We start from the raw sequence: 19338 nt of genomic DNA, 5'->3' as shown, positions 1-19338 counted from the left end.
TGACAATACCCAGGGTTGGTGAGAATGTGGAGTAACTAAAATCCTTTATGTGGACCCTACCTGGTTTGGCTCAGTGGATAGAGCATCGGCCTGCAGACTGAAGAGTCCCAGGTTCAATTCCGGTCAAGATCACATGCCCAGGATGTGGGCTCGATTGCCAGTGGGGTCGTGCAGGAGGCAGCCAATCAATGACTCTCTCATCATTAATGTTTCTATCTCTCTCTTCCCCTTCCTTCCTCTCTGAAATCAATAAACATATATTTTTTAAAAAATCCTTTATGTGGCTGGTTGTAAGTTGGTACAACTACTTGGGAAAATTTTTTTTAGCAATATCTATTGAATGTGGAGATAGGCATAATGGATGATCCAGTACTTCCTCTTCTAGGATCATAGTGTAGATGACTCCACACCTGTGCCCTGGGAGATGGGTACAAGTATCTTCAAATGTCAGTCAAAAGAATGGATAAATGGAATAAAAAATGGTGGCAGAGTAAGTGGATGTTGCTTGGACATGCACCCAGGACCAAACTGGAATTACAACGAAAATATAGAAAAACTTCCTGAACAATCAACTGAAGACTGGCTAGAGAGAACCCTGATAACCAAGGATGAAAGTGGAGACCACATAGAGACTGGTAGAAGTGCAAAGTCATGAAAGGGCTGGCCGGACTCCCACAGACAGTAGCTGAAGTTCTGGAGAGATATTTCAGTTGTGGGGGATTGCCACTGAGAACTCTGTGGTCTAAACCCCAAGCTGGGCTCCCCAGCCCAGAGCACCAGAAGTGGGAAAGGTGCCCACATAACATCTGGCTGTGAAAAGCAGTGGGCTTGCTAACTGCTAGGGAAAGATGACTGGAAATTCAGGCACCCTTTTAAAGGGTCAACACACAAAATCCCCTGTGCAGCCACTCACCTTGTGCTCCAGCAGAGGGAGGGGAGAGTGGACTGGAGCTGTGTGAGCAGAAGCCAGGGTTGGGGACTCTGGGGTTAGAGCTCAGGAGGCAAACACCCCAGTTTCCTGTGCTGAGTCATTCCCTCATGCTGTGGAGGTCATCTTTCTCACCTAGAATTTGCTATGCAAGTAGATTTGTGTGGGGGGAAGACAGTTGACCCACCTTTTGGAAAACACCTGGCCCCACAGTGTAGAGTTGATGAGGCCCATTAAGAGACTGAGAATAACAATTAGCCTCTAGGCAGAAGCAATTGCCCCACCTTACTGGAAAAACTCTCACCACACCTGGGGACCATTACCTGAGGGCTATTCAAGACTGAATCCAATCAGTCTGTAGGCAGAGGATGTCTCTGGAGCCTTTGAGTTTTTACCTGATCTAATTAGTCAGAAACAGGGATTGACACTGTCCTGCACTAGAGATTGAGAGGTGTACAAGATCTACCTAATACACCCAAACAGGCAGCCAAAATGAGGAGACAAAGAAACAATCCCCAAATGAAAGAACAAGAGAATTCTCCAGAAGAAGAGATAAATGAAATAGAGCTAAAAATCTTATCTGATATAGAGTTCAGAATAATGATGGTAAAGATGCTCAACAGCATGAGAAAAGATATAGTAACTATGAAAACAGAAATAAAGAATGACATAGCACAAATAAAGAACACATTGGAAGGAATACACAGCAGATTAGGAGAAGCTGAGGATTGGATCAGTGAAATAGAAGACAGGATAGAAAAAAAAAATCACTCAGAGAACCAAAATGAAAAAACAATTATAAAACAGGATAGCCCTACCCAGTCTGGCTCAGTGGATAGAGCATCAACCAGCAGACTGAAGGATCCCTGGTTCAATTCTGGTCAAGGGCATGGAACTCGGTTGTAGGCTCCTCTCTGGCCTGGGCCCTGGCAAAGGCTCATGCAGGAGGCGACCAATCAATGTGTACTCAAAGTAATAGAAAACAAGGATCTGAAACCAAGATTACTATATCCAGCAAGGCTATTATTCAAAACTAGAGGCCTGGTGCACAGTCAGGGCCGGGGAGGGACATGGGAGGTTGGCCAGCCAGGGAGGGACCGCAGGAGGGCTCCAGGGCGTGTCCAGCCTGTCTTGCTCAGTCACGACTGGCTGGACCCCAGCAGTAAGCTAATACCGGTCGGAGTGTCTGCCCCCTGGTGGTCAGTGCACGTCATAGCGACTGGTTGACCGGGTGACTATCTGCCCCCTGGTGGTCAGTGCATGTCATAACAAGCAGTTGAGTGGCCTTAGCATATCATTAGCATATTATGCTTTGATTGGTTGAACGGACGATTGGATGACCAGACACTTAGCATATTAGGCTTTTATTGTATAGGATATATGATCAAATAAAGAGCTTCCCAGATAATAAAATGCCAAAGGAGTTCATCACCACCAAGCCAGGATTACAAGAAATGCTAAAGGAACTGCTGCAATGGGAAGAAGAAATAGGGAGAGAAACCTAGGCATATAGAATTAAAATCGCAATATTTAAGTTCCTATCAATAATAACCTTAAATGTAATGGATTAAATGCTCCAATCAAAGACATAGGGTAGCTGAATGGATAAAAAAACACGACTCAACTATATAGGCTGTCTATAAGAGACCCACCTCAGAACAAAAGATTCACGTAGGATGTGACTGAAGGGATGGGAAAATATTTTTTCATGCAAATGGAAAAGTAAAAAAAGCAGGAGTAGCAATACTCATATCCAACAAAATACACTTCAAAATGAAGGTATCACAAGAGACAACAGAGGTCACTACATAATACTACAGGGATCGATCCAACAAGAGGATAACATATATGTACCAAATATAGGAGCACCTAAATACATAAACTTATAGAGAACTTTAAGGGAGAGATGAACAATACAGTCATAGTAGGGGACTTACACGCTGCTGACTTCACTGGATAGATCTTCCAGACAAAAAAGTAACAAGGAAACAGTGACTCTAAAGGACACACTGGATCAGATGGATTCAATTGACATTTAGAGAACATTTCATCTCAGAGCTGCAGAATATACATTCTCCAAGGAGACACTGCAATGATTGGCAGCAGTTGATGTTTATTTGAGAGCTAATTCTCTGTAAGGCACTGTGCTAGGCATCTGGTCTTCACAGTAAGCCAGTGAAGGGTACGGTTATGGCCGTCACTTAGTGGACACTGAGCCTCAAAGCAGGCATTTGTCTGAGAAGGGGATAATAAGTCTCCTATTCCTTTTTCTGAGTGTATTGCCCCTTCAGCGGTTCACCAACAGAACCACAATACTAATGCTCACACTTGCTGCAGGCTTCCTGTGTGCCAGGTGGTAATAAGAGTCCTGTGTGCCCCATCAGTACACTGCAGGCGATAACCACCTTCAGAGCTCTGAGAAGCTGGACAGGTCCACTGCCTGGCACACTACGTTAGGTTCAATACTGTGCTCCCGAGTTAAGTGCAATTATTATTGTTACTTTACAGATGAGAAAACTGAGGCAGAGAGGGGCAAAGCCGAGACCACAAAACCAGTAACTGGCACAATAAGATGCTTTTTCCTCCTACCGCCCTCTTCAATGGAGGAGGCAAAGGTGATGATGATGACAGCTGCAGGCATCTACTAAACTCCTGATTCATCCCTCTAAACTTGGTCTCCTAATCCAGACCTCCATTTTCCAGATGAGGAAACTGAGGCTTGGCAAGGCAAGGCAAAGAATGAGTGAGTGAGCCAGGGCCCCATCTTGTGGTTTTCCAAGTTAGCCTGAGCAACTAATCCAACGACAGTTCACCCCCAAGATCAATGGCCAAGTCCTCTCCAGAGGGGCCGTGACGCCAGTTCACAATGTCACCCTCCACTCCCTCCCTCAAACTACTTTCCACTGCAATCCCATACATCAGTGATTTTCAACCCTTTTCATCTCATGGCACACATATACTAATTACTAAAATTCGGTGGCACACCAAAAATATATTGTTTTGCCGATCTGACAAAAAAATAGGTATAACTTTGGTTCATTCACACAGGATGGCTGTTGTGTTGGCTGTTGTCATTTTTTATTTGATAATCTAAAGGAAAATAGGTCAGTGCCCTGACTAAATAGTCAGGTATTATGTGTTTTAAAAATTTGTATTACAGCACACAGGTTGAAATTGCTGTCATACGTCATACACAAATATATTTATGCATATATATGTACAGGGGATGTTCTGACATATATGCTGTACTTACTACCCACCTTAAGCAATAGACCACCACCAACATTCTAATGTATCATTTCACAGTTATACCCTAGAGAGGTAACCACTATCCTGACTGTCGCATCTATCATTGCCTTGTTTTTCTTTAGTTTTATTATGTAAGAACAAACCTTCAAACAATATATTATTGAATGTGCTTTTAAAATAATCCTATGTAATAAAAGCCAAATATGCAAATTGTTCTCTCGGGCGGTCAACTGAACGAGACTTCGACCGGGAGTTCGACCGCTGCTATGATATGTGCTGACCACCAGGGGGAAAATAAAAACGACCAGCAGTGTGTGTGTGTGTGTGTGCGTGTGTGGTGGGGGGCGGGCACGGACTGCTGCTCTCAGGCACTGAGGGAGCCGGGCAGCAGCAGCAATGGGGAAAAAAACTGACACCAAGAAAAAACAAAACAAAACAAATGACCAGCAGTGGCAGGGGCCAGGGCCGCCACTCCCAGGCCCTGGCTGACAGCAAGCGGCTGGGCACAGGGCCTTGGCCTCCCGTCCAGAGGTCTCCACACACTTTCATGAATTTTGTGCACAGGGCCTCTAGTTACTGTATAAAAGGCATCATTCAGTACCACCTCTTCCGAGCCCTGCTGGCCACGCATCTCATCCAGACCCCAGTTTGTTGTCATCGTTGTCACCATACAGAATGGCACTGTGTGAATATACCACAGCTCTGCTCATGCACACTGGGCACTGTCCTGGGCTCTGCAGTTGTAAGTATGCAGGATATATCCTGGCACACGTGCATGAGTTCTCAAAGGACATGTCTAGCAGTGTAATTGCTGAGACAGAGTTGGTGAACTTTCAGATTTAATCAGAATATGCTGTGCTGTTTTTAAAAGTGGAGTACTACTTGCACTCCCATCAGCAGAGATCCGGAGCTCCCATTGTGCAGTCCTCACCTAGTATCACCAGGCCTTTTGCCCATCAGGAGGACGTGCAGGAGTGGTTCACCAGTTCTAACTGTGATCCTACTGGCTCCCCCACCAGGCTACTTACTCTTGACGTCCAGTTGGGCAGCGTACTTGGTGAAGCCCTTCAGGCAGATCTTCTCACCGAGCAGGGAGAGGAACTCCTCAAAGGCGGGGCCGGCCTCCTCGTTGTTGTACATCTCCTCCTCTGAGCTCTGGCCTGCCCTGCAGTAGAGGATCCCCACTTTGTGTTTCCGGCAGAGCTGCAGAGGCGAGAGCGGCTTTATGGAGGCAGGACAGGCAGAGATGTCAGAGAGGATGGAACAAAGGGGGGCTTTCTTGGGCGCTGAGCCCAGGAAATTGCTGGAGTGACACAGGAATTTAGGGCCACAGCCAGAGGAAGGAAAAAGGCATGGGGACATGTCCCAGTTGTCTTGTCCCTCTCCCTTCCTCCCATTACAGAAAGGCATGACAAGGTGCCCATGCCTCCAATTCTTAATCTATCTATGGAGGGCAATGCCACGCTCTCATGAAAGAGACTGTTGCCTGGGCCGCTTTCCCGCAGTAGGTGGACTGGAGCTGGCTAAGACTCTGCAAAAGGAAATTCTGAAGCGTGCAGGGATCAGTAGATTCAACACTTTTTTTAGGGGGTGGGTCCGCAATAATCGTGTTTTTTTTAAAATGTATCCCTGATTCCCCTGGTCGCTGGTGACTGGACCATGGACCGACATCTGACTTAAGTGTGGGCCAGGTAGAGGCTCTCCTGGGCTGAGAATCAGTGAGATGGTCTCTGCAAGCAGCCATAATTCTAACAGCAACTCTGAGAGCTGAGGGAGGGCCAGAGAAGCAGAGGTACCAGTGTGCAGAGGGACAGAGAAAACACAAGTGTACACATGTATGTGCACACACACACACACACACACACACAAACACACACACACGAACATGGTGCCTCCTTTATCCCTAGACTATTTTCCTCCTGAGACCCAGTTACATTCCTGCTCTTGGCAATCCCAAAATTTGATAACAGATTCCTCCTTTTATTGAAACTAACTTACGTTGGTTTCTGATCTTTGGAAAAAAAAAAAAAGTGACCAAGACAGAAAGTACTGCCCCCAACGCCCTCACCCAGCCCCAGCTCACCCCTTGCTCATCCAGCTTCAGAAGCTGCTCCGTCACCTTGGGAGTGTTGAGAGCCAGCCGCAGGCAGTGGATATTAAGCTCAGGAATGACATACTCCAGGGCATCCTTCAGGGGTAGGCCCCGCCCAGTCCCATGCTTAGTGGCTGTGGGTGTGGCATCCTCCAGGATGGAGCCCCGCAGGGTGATAAGCTGCTCAAGGGAGAGAAGAGACTGTTAGGAGGCTCTTGGGAACAAGGGAAGGATTAGAACATATGTGTGATGGTCAGTAGCTTGGGCTCTTGGGCCAGAAAGCCCTGGGTCTGGACCAGGACTTGAACTTGATGCCTCTTGTTTATGTGATCTTGACTAAATGACTTCCTATCTCTGAGCCTCATGTGTCTTCTTTTGTGAAATGGGTAGAGTGACAATATCATAACCCCAAAGGGGTGTTGGGAGTACTAAATGAGACAGTGCATGGAACATAACGTTTTTTAAACATTGACTTCAGAGAGGAAGGGAGAGGGAGATAGATAGATAGAAATATCAATGATGAGAGAGAATCAATGATCGGCTGCTTCCTGCATGCCCCCTACTAGGGGATGAAGCCCACAACCTAGGAATGTGACCTGACTGGGAATTGAACAGTGACCTCCTGGTTCATAGGTCAGTGCTTAACACTGAACCATGCTGACCAGGCATAACTTCGTTTGTTTTAACAGATATTGACTCAGCACCTCCTAAGTGCCAGCCCTGTTCTAGGTAGTCTGAACAAAACAAAGACTCTTACTTCATGGAGCTGGCATTCTAGCGGGAGATGGATTACGTCAGGGAGCAAGAAGTATCTACACTAAACAGATGGAAGAACCTACCATGTTCATGGATTGGTATAATCAACATCATCAAAATGTCCATACTACTCAAAGCAATCTATAAATTCAATGCACTTCCCATTAAAATACCAACGGCATATTTCACAGACCTAGAACGAACTTTCCAAAAATTCATCTGGAATAAAAAAAGATCCCGAATAGCTACAGCAATCTTGAGAAAGAAGAACAAAATAGGTGGGATCTCAATACCAGATATCAAGCTGTATTACAAAGACACTGTTCTCAAAACTGCCTGGTATTGGCACAAGAACAGACATATAGATCAATGGAATAGAATAGAGAACCCAGAAATCGACCCAAATCATTATGCTCAATTAATATTTGACAAAGGAGGCATGAACATACAATGGAGTCAAGACAGTCTCTTCAATAAATGGTGTTGGGAAAATTGGACAGATACATGCAAAAAAAATGAAACTAGACCACCAACTTACACCATACACAAAAATAAACTCAAAATCGATTAAGGAATTAAACATACGACGGGAAACCATAAAAATACTAGAGGAATCCATAGGCAGAAAAATCTCTGACATATGCCAAAGCAATTTATTCACTGATACTGCTCCTAGGGCAATGGAAACTAAAGAGAAAATAAACAAATGGGATTACATCAAAATAAAAAGCTTTTGCACAGCAAAGGAAACCATCAATAAAACAACAAGAAAGCCCACTGCATGGGAGAACATATTTGCCAATGATATCAATGATAAGGGTTTAATCTCCAACATTTACAGAAAACTCATGCAGCTTAACAAAAAGAAGATAAACAACACAATCAAAAAATGGGCAACTGATCTAAATAGACACTTTTCGAAAGAAGACAGAAGGAAGGCCAAGAGACATATGAAAACTTGCTCAAAGTCACTAATCATCAGAGAGATGCAAATCAAAACAACAATGCAGTACCATCTCACACCTGTCAGAATGGCTATTATCAACAAGTCAACAAATGACAAGTGCTGGCAAGGATGCGGAGAAAAAGGAACCCTCGTGCACTGCTGGTGGGAATGCAGACTGGTGCAGCCACTGTGGAGAACAGTGTGGAGTTTTCTCAAAAAACTAAAAATGGAACTCCCATTTGACCCAGTGATCCCACTTCTAGGAATATATCCCAAGAAACTAGAAACACGAATCAGAAAGGATATATGCACCCCCTATGTTCATAGCAGCACAATTCACCATAGCTAAGATTTGGAAACAGCCTAAGTGCCCATCAGCAGATGAGTGGATTAAAAAACTGTGGTACATCTACACAATGGAATACTATGCTGCGGTAAAAAAGAAGGAGTTCTTACCATTTGCAACAACATGAATTGAGATGGAGAGCATTATGCTAAGTGAAATAAGCCAGGCAGAGAAAGATAAATATCACATGATCTCATTCATTTGTGGAATATAATGAACAACATAAACTGATGAACAAAAATAGATCCAGAGACAGAGAAACATCAATCAGAACCTCAAACCTCAGGGAAGGAGGGGGTTGGTGGGAGTAAGGGGGAGAGATCAACCAAGGGACTTGTGTGCATGCATATGAGCCTAATCAATGGACACAGACAACAGGGGGGTGGGGGCATGAATGGGAGATGCGGGGTAATGGGGGAATAAGGACACATATGTAATACCTTAATCAATAAAGAAATAAAAAAAAAAGAAAATAAAAAAAGAAGTATCTACACTAATAAAAGAGAATGATGCAAATTGACCACATCTTCGTGACGCCCACCAGCCAATCAGGAGTGAGTATGCAAATTAACCCAACAAATATGGCATGTTAATTTGCATACGCAGGTGCCGAGCAGCCAGGGGCAGGGTGGGACACTTGCGTCATCGCCATGGCTACGACACAGGCGTTCCGCACCGCCCCAGCTGCTCCGGGCCTCTGGGCAGAGTGGGAAGGCGGAAAGGCGGCTCTGGGCCGGAGTGAAAAGGCGGCTCCGGCTGGAGTGAAGATGGTGCCAGCAGTCAGGGGAAGGAAGGCCCATTCTTGCATGAATCGTCATGCATCGGGCCTCTAGTAACAAATAAAATAGGCTCCGTGAGGTAGGCATTCAAATGGACACTCTCACTGTCATTACAATATTATCCTATATAATAAAGAGGTAATATGCAAATTGACCATCACTCCAACACACAAGATGGCCGCCCCCATGTGGACACAAGATGGCCACCACAAGATAGCCAGCAGGGGAGGACAGTTGCGGGGGACCCAGGCCTGCAGGGGAGGGCAGTTGGGGGCAACCAGGTTGGCAGGGGAGCAGTTAGGCGTCGATCAGGCTGGCAGGGGAGTGGTTAGGGGGTGATCAGGCTGGCAGGCAGAAGCAGTTAGGGACAATCAGGCAGGCAGGCAGGCAGGCAGTTGAGTGGTCCTGGATTGTGAGAGGGATGTCCGACTGCCCGATTAGGCCCGATCCTGGTGGGCCTAATTGGGCAGTCGGACATCCCTCGAGGGGTCCCTGATTGGAGAGGGTGCAGGCTGGGCTGAGGGACACCCCACCCCCGTGCACGAATTTCGTGCACTGGGCCTCTAGTCTATACTAATAAAAGGGTAATATGCTAATTAGACTGGATAGATCAAAAGTCTTCCGGACGTCCTTCCTGACAAAGCCGGGGGCATGGTTGGCCTGCAAACCGCCTGTGGCCCCTTGCCCAGGCCGGCCCCATCCCCCAGCGGGGACCCCACACCCCGATCAGGAGTGTGGCTGGCCTGCAAACCGCTGACGGCCCCTTGCCCAACCTGGCTCCACTCCCCAGCAGAGACCCCCAACCCTGATCGGGGGCAGGGCCGGTCTGCAAACCCTGTGGCCCCTTGCCCCAGCTGGCCCCGCCCCCAAGTAGGGACCCCCCCACCCCGATCTGGGGCCTCCTTCAGGGCAGGCCAGCCAGCCCCCACCTGTGCACCAGACCTCTATCCTATATAATAAAAGGGTAATATGCAAATTGACCCTAACAGTAGAATGACCAGAATGACCGCTGGACCAGTCACTATGAAGCACACTGACCACCTCTTGGTCCCTTTCCCTGGCCAGCAAGCTCCAATTGCCTGATGGCCACCTGTGGCAGTGGCGGGGCTGGCGAGCGGGCGGGAACAGCCGACCTCTTCGTCCCTTTCCCTGGCTGTCAGGCACTGATCACCCAATGGCGGCGGGGGAACAGGGGGTGGGTGGCGGCAGGGGGCAAGGCTGGCTGCAGGCAACTGGGGAAGATGGCCCTGATCGCAGGCCAGGCCTAGGGACTGTACTTGTGCAACAAATTTCGTGCGCCAGGCATCTAGTATATAAATATAATACCATGTACTGATGCCCTGGCCATCAGTACATGAAGACTTGGGTCTTCAACTGTGGCACTCATTTTCAATCTGGTTTCTTTTTAAAAAATTTTTAATTACCATTTTATTTATGTTTTAATCCTCACCCGAGGCTATTTTTCCATTGATTTTCAGAGAGAGTGGGAGAAAGACAGAGGATAGCATCAATGTGAGAGAGCCACATCAATTAGTTGCCTACTGCACATGCCCTGACCAGGCCCAGGGAGTGCCAGGGCCAGAGAGGAGCCTGCAACCGAGGTACATGCCCTTGACAGAATCAAACCCAGGACCCTTTAATCCCCAGGCTGACACTCCATCCACTGAGCCCAACTGGCCAGGGCTCAATCTGGTTTCTTGACAAAAATCACAATCACAGATACCACCAAGAAAAATTTCAGTCTGGAAGCTGGGAAGAGACACATAGCACTCTTTCCAGGGCCTGCAGAATGAGTAGGGCTTCAGGATCACCCAGGAACCAAAAGGTTATGGGTTCCATTCCCGGTCAGGGCACATATGGTGTGGGATGAGTTGTCTTGTGGCCCTCCTCTCTCTCCTAAAAATGTTATTCAGTTAGAATAAAAACAAAGTAGGGACACCTAAAGAACAAAAATCACAGTCAATGGTTCTGATTCAGTTGGTCTGTGGTGGGACCCAGGCATACGTGTATGTATGTATGTATGTATACATATGTTTATATATGTGTATACTTACACACACACATTTTTAATACCACTCAGGAGATTCTGACATGTAGTCTGGGTTTAAAACCTCTAGTCAAGCCAATCTTGTCCATTTAATTCCACTTCCCCAGATGTTGCTTTCCAAGTTGTCCCTACAGCTGGCCATGTGACTAGTTCAGGCAAGGAGATGTGAAAGGGAATTCAGCTTGGGGTGGAATTCTGGGACAGATTCATCCCTTGTAAGAGGAAATTTGCTTTCACCTGCCCATTTCTTCTTGCTAAGGACATTGGTGTGCTGATAAGGTGTTTGAAGCTGTGGCAAACACCTTGTGATCATGAGGAAAGAGAAAAAAGAAAAAAAAATCACAGAGAAGTCAATCCCTACAGCCATTTTCCGCCAGATTTCTTGTTAGATAATAAAATAACATTTTAGTTTAGCAATGGCTAGTCAGGTTTTCTATTACTTTGTAGACAAAGTAAATTCTAACTGATATACTTCATAACAAGTCACATTTATGAAGGTTCAGTTTATTGCACTGTAGTTCAAGTATGATAGTAGTTATCTAGTTATATGTATAGGTCTGTTTAAGAAAGATTTTATTATCTCCATTTTACAGATAAGAAAATGGAAGCTCACCCTGGCCAGGTGGGTCAATTGGTTGGAGTGTTGTCCCATACACCAAAAAGGTGGTGGGTTCAATTACCAGTCAGGGCACATACCTAGGTTGTGGGTTCAATCCACGGTCAGGGCACATATGGGAGGCAACTGATCAATGTTTTTCTCTATCTCTCTACCCCTTCCTTTCTCTCTAAAATCAATAAAAACCTATCTTGAGGATTAAAAAAAAAAATAAACCGCCGAAACCGGTTTGGCTCAGTGGATAGAGCGTCAGCCTGCGGATTGAAAGGTCCCAGGTTCGATTCCGGTCAAGGGCATGTACCTTGGTTGTGGGCACTTCCCCAGTGGGGGGTGTGCAGGAGGCAGCCGATCGATGTTTCTCTCTCATCGATGTTTCTAGCTCTCTATCCCTCTCCCTTCCTCTCTGTAAAAAAAAAATCAATAAAATATATTAAAAAAAAAAAACCCACAGGTGATCATTGATAGCAGAGTAGGTAACTGGTACTTGATGCCTCTTGCAACAACATCAAAATTACAACTAAAATACAGAACAACTATCATTTAGAACCACCTGAAATCTGGCAGATTGGAAGTCCTACAACTAGAGAAGTAAAGAAGAAAGTACATTGAGACTAGTAGGAGGGGTGGAGGCGTGGAATGGGCTGGTCCAACACCAACATGTGGTGTTTTTTTAATTGGGAGGAATATCTTGACTATGGAAGCCTCCCGTGAGGAGCAAGGTGTCCCAGCCCCACACCAGACCCCTCATCCCAGGGTTCCAGTACCAGGAAGAGAAGTCCCTGTAACTTTGGGCTGTAAAAACCATCAGGGATTGTGGCTAAGTGACATGGAAGCTGCTGGAGACCCAGGCAGTTCCTCTTAAAGGGCTAGTGCACAGACTTACTCAGACTCACTCCCTCTGAACTCCAGTGCTGGGGCAGTGGCTTGGGGGGATCCAGGAACATATGGGGAGGAACTGGATTGTCTAGCATCAGAGCAAGAACACAGGGTTGGCTTTCTCCCAGACAGGGGTACTCACAAGTGTCATTGTTCCTATGCTGAGACCTCCTCTGCTGCAGAGCTGACTGCCAGGCACCATATCTGAGTCTCCATTCAACCTGGCTCTCACACTGTTTGTTCTTATCTGGTGATTCTCTGAAATACCACCCGACCTAAGCTGTTTGCAGCAGCTTTTCCATATGAATGGTTCCAGACTTTCCTAAAATCTCTCAAACAAGCAGCAGCTGGTTTCAGCGTGCCCATACATCTCAACAAGAGGACCCAGGCCCAGCACTAGCAGCAGCCTGCCTTGCTTCTCAGCTTGGCCTTTCCTGAGCACTTCCAATCCTAACACAAGTGGCAGCCACTTGCAGATCACTCTGCAGCTCCTGATGGGTAGCTCCAAGCAGGGCACAGACAGTGACTGATTTTGCACCTCCTGGGGGCCCCAGAGCCAGTGCACCCAGTGGACAGCCTCAGACCATGCCAGATTATAACTACACATCCATGAGTGACACACTCAAGGGGCAGACTCAGTGAGCACCAAAGCCCCACTGAAGCAAGTCCTACTCCATAGGGTGTCTTCTGCACAGCAACTCTTCCACTGTAGTTGCAGCTGATCCTCACAGCCAATTGGCCTGGAGGTCAATTCCAGTGACACCAACAGCAATCAAGGCTCAACTACAACAGGATAGTGCACACAGCCCACACAGAGGTGCCCAGCTCAGGTGACTGGGAAAGCTGAGCCACTTGGCCCTACAGGACACCTTATACACAAGGCCACTCTACCAATATTTCAGGAAACATAATAGCTCTACCTAATACATAAAAATAAACACAGGGAAGCAGTCAAAATGCAGAGACAAAGAAACATGTCACAAATGACAGAATAAAAGAAACCTCCAGAAAAAGAACTAAATGAAATGGAAGCGAGTAAACTATTAAATACAGAGCTCAAAACAATGGTTATAATGATGTTGTCTCTTTCCTCATGATCACAATGGTTATAGTGAGAGCTTCAAGGGACTTTGTGAGAAATTCAAGGAAATTAGTAAGAACATCAAAGACATGAAAAAAGACGAGTTAGAAATGAAGGATATACTAACTGAAATGAAGAATAACTTACAGGGAATCAATAGTAGAGTAGAGGATGCCGAGAATCAAATCAGCAATTTGGAATATGAGGAAGCAAAAAGCACCCAATTAGAACAGCAAAAAGAAAAAAAGAATCCAAAAATATGAAGATAGAGTAAGGATCCTCTGAGACAACTTCAAGCATCCCAACATTTGTATCATGGGTGTGCCGGAAAGAAATGAGAGGGAGTAAGAAATTTAAAACCTATTTGAAAAAATAATGCCAGAAAATTTCCCTTACCTGGTGAAAGAAATAGACACACAAGTCCAGGAAGTACAGAGAGTCCCAAACAAGATGAACTCAAAGAGGCCCACACCAAGACATCATCAATTAAAATGCCCAAGGGTTAAAGACAAAGAGAGAATCTTAAAAGCAGCAAGAGAAAAGCAGTTGGTTACCTATAAGATAGCACCCATATGACTGTCATCTGATTTCTCAACAGAAATTTTGCAGGCCAGAAGAGAGTGACAAGAAATATTCAAAGTGATGAATAGCAAGGACCTTTAACCAATATTACTCTACCCAGAAAAGCTCTCATTTAGAATTGAAGGGCAGATAAAAAGCTTCACAGACAAGAAAAAGCTAAGGAAGTTCATCACCACCAAATCAGTATTACATGAAATGTTGAAGGATATTCTTTCAACAATTGAATCTAAAAAGCAAAATAAATGAACAAGGATTCTGATGAACAAAATACACTGATGAATAAAACAGAACCAGAAGCATGGAAGTATGGAACAGACTGACAAATCTCAGAGGGAAGTGGGGAAGGGGTGGGGGGTGGGGAGGGATTAACCAAAGATCTTATGTGCATATATGCATTACCTATGGACACAGACAATAGGGTAGTGAAGACCTGGGGCAGGGTGGGAACCCAGTGGAGGAGGGTAATGCGGGGGGTGGGGGGTGGGGGGGAACGGGGACATCTGTAATATTCTCAACAATAAAGATATTTTTTAAAAATGTGGGGGAAAAAAGACACCCCCCACAACTTAAAAGAAAATGAAAATGTAAGCCCCAAGAGGTTAGACACTTTATCTAACTAAGGTCACCACAGCTAAGTGGCTGAACCAGGGTTCCAACCCAGGCTTGAATTCTCCAAAGCTCATTATTCTTTTCATTTGAAAAAAATTTTTTTTTTACTGTGAAGTATAATCCATAACACATATAAGCAGAGCTGAAGGAATTATCACAGAGTGAAGACTTAGGTAATCACCATCCATATAAAAAAACACACCCAGCTCCCAGAAGCCTTTCTGCGCCTTCCCCTTCTTCCCCATGGCAACCTTATCCTGATTTCTAACCCCATAACTTATTGTGCCTACTTTTTAGTTTCCTGCAGTTTGGATTTCTTTTTTATATCTGGCTTTTGTTTCTGAATGCTATGGGTATGAGATTTGACCATGTTGCTGCAAGAGGCTGACATATTTACCATGATGGATTTAATCCACTCTACTGTTGACGAGCATGGAAACTGCTTCCAGTGTTCGACAACTGTGAGGTGTTATAAGGAACATTCACAGAAGCACCTCTTAGAGCATAAGAACACATTTTCTTTTGGATTTATACCTAGGAGAGAAATTGCTGCAACACCAGGCATGTTAATATTCAATTATACTGCACTACAAAGTTTTCCAAGTGGTTGTACCAATTTCCACTTACCCTGTCTGAGAACTCCTGTTGCTTTGCATTCTCACTAACCTTAGCTCAGGCTTCTATCCACAATGTGCTGCTGGCCACTAGGTGATGCCATACCTGGGGCTAGGCACAGCAGCTCTAGGACCACACCAAGATAGCACAGCAAGGTCTGCAGCAGTATAAGGAAAAAACCCTCCCCTGAGGGACTGTAACAAGCACCCAAACAAAATACACTTGGGTCTATGGTTTAAAGACTAAGGAGGACCAGTTCTAACTAAAAAAACATACTCTTAAGTCAACAAACACAGAAGGTGGCAAAAATAATGTGTCATGACATTGCTTTTAAACATACAGCTGACCCTTGCCAAACTGGAACTGGGCAGGAGGTGTGCGTGGAAGGAATAGAATGACCTCATGCTTGGGAGTTCCCAGTTCTGGTCTTGGTAGTTAATACACAAACAAATCTCTTATCATAAGCAGGGGAGTATTGAAATAGATCATGAAAAGCAATGACGTCTTATGCTTTGCAATGCCAATCTGGGTGGCCTTGGAACTATGGGTTTCAATTAATGCACCAACAAGATCAGTGTGTTAGTATCCTGCAGACACTGCTCGAAAGCACCCTCTGCTGGGGCCAGGGATCAGCGTGGACCAGAAATCCTCATATTCTCTTCCACAATGGAGACAGGTGGCCTATGGTCACATTTTGGCTCTGACTACTTGACCAAAAGCCATTACTTGAAAAGCTCCCCAAACTTTTCCTTCTTTGCTGGGGATAGTAAGTACGGCACTGGCAGGCTGCAACAAGTGGCCATCTCTACTCTCTCATTGGTCCTGTCCACTGCCATGTAATACCTGGATTGTGACAGCAGCCTCCTCCAGGCCTCCTTCCTCCTGCCCTGCTGCCACCCCACCCAAGTCCCTTCTTTCCACAGCCTGAGTCAGATCATGTCTCTGCTCTACACAGAACCTGCTAAGGATTTCCCATCACTTTAATAATAAAATCTACACTTACCGCTCTGCTTGCAAGGCCCTGGCATCTCACTGAGGGAAACTTGTCAGGTGAGCCACAAAAGGACCTCAGGGCCATGTAAACAAGGAAGTTCCTATTTACACAGATGGTTCTCCACCAGCATCCCTGCCTTTCTCTGTGCTGCATCCACCCTCCTTTAAGCATGTTTTCCTGGGAGGCCACTTGGAAGTCAGTCTGCCTGGGTTTGAATCCTGGCTCTACCACTTCTCCAGCTGTGTGACCCTGGGCCCTTTTCCTCATCTATACTAATAAAAGGGTAATATGCTAATTAGACTGGGAAACCTTCCGGACGTCCTTCTGGACAAAGCCATGGTGGCAGGGCTGAGGCAGAGGTGGTTAGGGGCAATCAGGCCAGGAGGGGAGGGCAGTGGGGGGTGAGCAGGCGGCAGGGGGGGCAATTGGGGGCGAGCAGGCTGGCGGGGGGGGGGAAGTTGGGGGCAAGCAGGCCAGCAAGGAGGGGCAGTTGGGGGCAATCAGGCTGGCAGAGGGGAGAGTTGGGGGCGAACAGGCCAGTAGGCAGAGTGGTTAGGGGCGATCAGGCAGGCAGGCAGGTGAGCAGTTAGGAGCCAATGGTCCTGGATTGTGAGGGGGATGTCTGACTGCTGATTTAGGCCTATGGGGTCCCAGATTGGAGAGGGTGCAGGCCAGGCTGAGGGACACAACCCCCTTGCATGAATTTCGTGCACTGCGCCACTAGTCTATACTAATAAAAGAGTAATAGGCAAATTGGTCAGTGCACCTCATGCAACAACCGAACAGCAGGCTGTGTGGGGTGACTAGGCTGGCAGAGGGGGCAGTGAGGGACGACCAGGTCGTCATGGGGGGGAAAATTGGGAGCAACCAGGCCGGCGGGGGGGCAGTGAGGGGCCACCAGGCTGGCAGGGGGGGGGGGCAGTGAGGGGCGACCAGGCCGGCAGGGAGGGCAGTGGGGGGCAACCAGGCTGGCGGGGCGGCAGTGAGGGGTGACTAAGCCAGCAGAGTGGGGCAGTGAGGGGCCACCAGGCCAGCAGGGAGGGCAGTGGGGGGCAACCAGGCCAGGATGGCGGGGGGGGGCAGTGAGGGGCGACCAGGCTAGAAGGGGAGGCAGTGAGGGGCGACCAAGCCAGCAGAGGGGGGCAGTAAGGGGTGACCAGGCCAGCATGGGGGACAGTTGGGGGCGACCAGGCCCCGGGGGGTGGCAGTTGGGGGCAACCAGGCCAGCAGAAGGGGGCAGTGAGGGGTGACCAGGCGGGCAACAGGGGGCAGTTGGGGGCAACCAGGCTGGCGGGGGGGGGGTCAGTTAGGGGTGACCAGGCAGGCAGGGGGGGCTGTTGGGGGCAACCAGGCCAGCAGGGGGGGCAGTGAGGGGCCACCAGGCTGGCAGGGAGAGGCAGGGGGGAGGACAGTTGGGGGCGACCAGGCTGGTGGGGGCAGGGCAGTTAGGGGTGACCAGGCTGGCTTGGGGGGGCAATTGGGGGGGGCAATTGGGGGCGTCCAGGCCAGCAGGGGGGGCAGTGAGGGGCAACCAGGCCAGAAGGGGGACAGTGAGGGGCAACCAGTCTGGCAGAGGGGGCAGTTAGGGGCGACAGGGGGGGCAGTTAGGGGCGGTCAGGCTGGTAGGCAGAGGCAGTTAGGGTGATCAGGCTGGCAGGGGGGGCAGTTAGGGACAATCAGGCAGGCAGGCAGAGGCCATCAGGCAGGCAGGCAGGTGAGTGGTTAGGAGCCAGGGGTCCCAGATTGGAGAGGGTGCAGGCTGGGCTGAGCCCCCCTCCCCCCCCCCGCATGAATTTCGTGCACCAGGCCTCTAGTCTATAAAATAGAGATTATAGTGCCTGCCTCAAAGGGTTATCAGGATTCAATAAGATAATACATATACAGTACTTAGCACTGTATCTGGCATACAGTGAGCATTCAATAATGTTAGCCATTATTACATGTACATGTATCAAATGTATTTGTACAAAGCCACACATGCAATTAAGAATTAAAAGGTCCCAATCAATACACTATTACACTTAATATAAAATTCTCCCTTTTCTACTTGGTACACTTAGGTACTGTTTAAATTCTTAACAGCGAGTGACTGTTACTTTTTAAGTAAACAAAGAAATAAAAATACAAACCTCTAACCTTCACAAAACTAAGGTCTGTCAAAAACTCACCACTGGGCAGGCTAAATGGAACTCGCTGAACTTGGTGGACCAGGCAGTTCCTGGTTTGGGGCTCCCTATGTCATGGGAGACATTGCCAGTAAGGAGGCTGAGGACAGGGCAGTCTAGCCTGGGCTTGTCCTGTCCAGGCTTAGGGGCTGACACTTATGTGTGTGCTGCCAAAACCCAGCTCCAAGTCTGTCCTTGCCCCAGTGGGAAGCTCGGTGTTGCCAATACTCACACTCCTTTTGCCAGGAGATGTAGGCCTGCTTGGCTGTCTGCTTGGTGGCCGGTGGTGGCGGCCATATGGGCCAGACCAGCCAGATGGCTTGGAAAACAGCTGGGCCCTCGCTCTGGCCCCTTGCCTTGGTTTACAAGAGCCTGCTACATAAATGTAAACAGGAGAATAGAACTCTGTGCATGAACTCAATCCTTGCTCCCCAGAGTGTACCCTGACCTCGCACCAGAGGGCAACAGCCACGACAGCGGTGTCATCATAATATCTGCCACTTAGAGTTCCCTGCCTTGCAGCCTTGTGCTTCCACACCTGTGCTCTTCTTGCCACTCCAAGAAAACAGGGGGCAGCACAAAGCCTATTTTACAGATGAAGATACTGAGGCATCCAGAAGTAAATCCATCTGCTGAAGGTCATTCGGCTAATGAGTG

The 19338-nt window shown here is 47.4% G+C and overlaps 1 protein-coding gene across 6 annotated transcripts in view; it reads right to left on the bottom strand.

Annotated features, from left to right (window-relative positions):
• The window catches only part of SIPA1L3 (signal induced proliferation associated 1 like 3), a 355228-nt gene that overhangs the window by 115696 nt on the left and 220194 nt on the right, over positions 1 to 19338 (bottom strand). For all 6 annotated transcript variants that reach the window (XM_080644838.1, XM_080644843.1, XM_080644840.1 and 3 more), the window contains 2 exons: positions 6261 to 6449; positions 5206 to 5380 (listed from right to left, as the gene is read on the bottom strand). In XM_080644838.1, coding sequence (XP_080500964.1) covers positions 5206 to 5380; positions 6261 to 6449 — 364 coding nt within the window. The remainder of the gene's footprint in view (positions 1 to 5205; positions 5381 to 6260; positions 6450 to 19338) is intronic.

This window comes from Plecotus auritus (assembly GCF_963455305.1).
Source record: "Plecotus auritus genome assembly, chromosome: 10".
Lineage (NCBI taxonomy): Eukaryota > Metazoa > Chordata > Mammalia > Chiroptera > Vespertilionidae > Plecotus > Plecotus auritus.
This window is presented reverse-complemented; position numbering and strand designations above follow the sequence as displayed.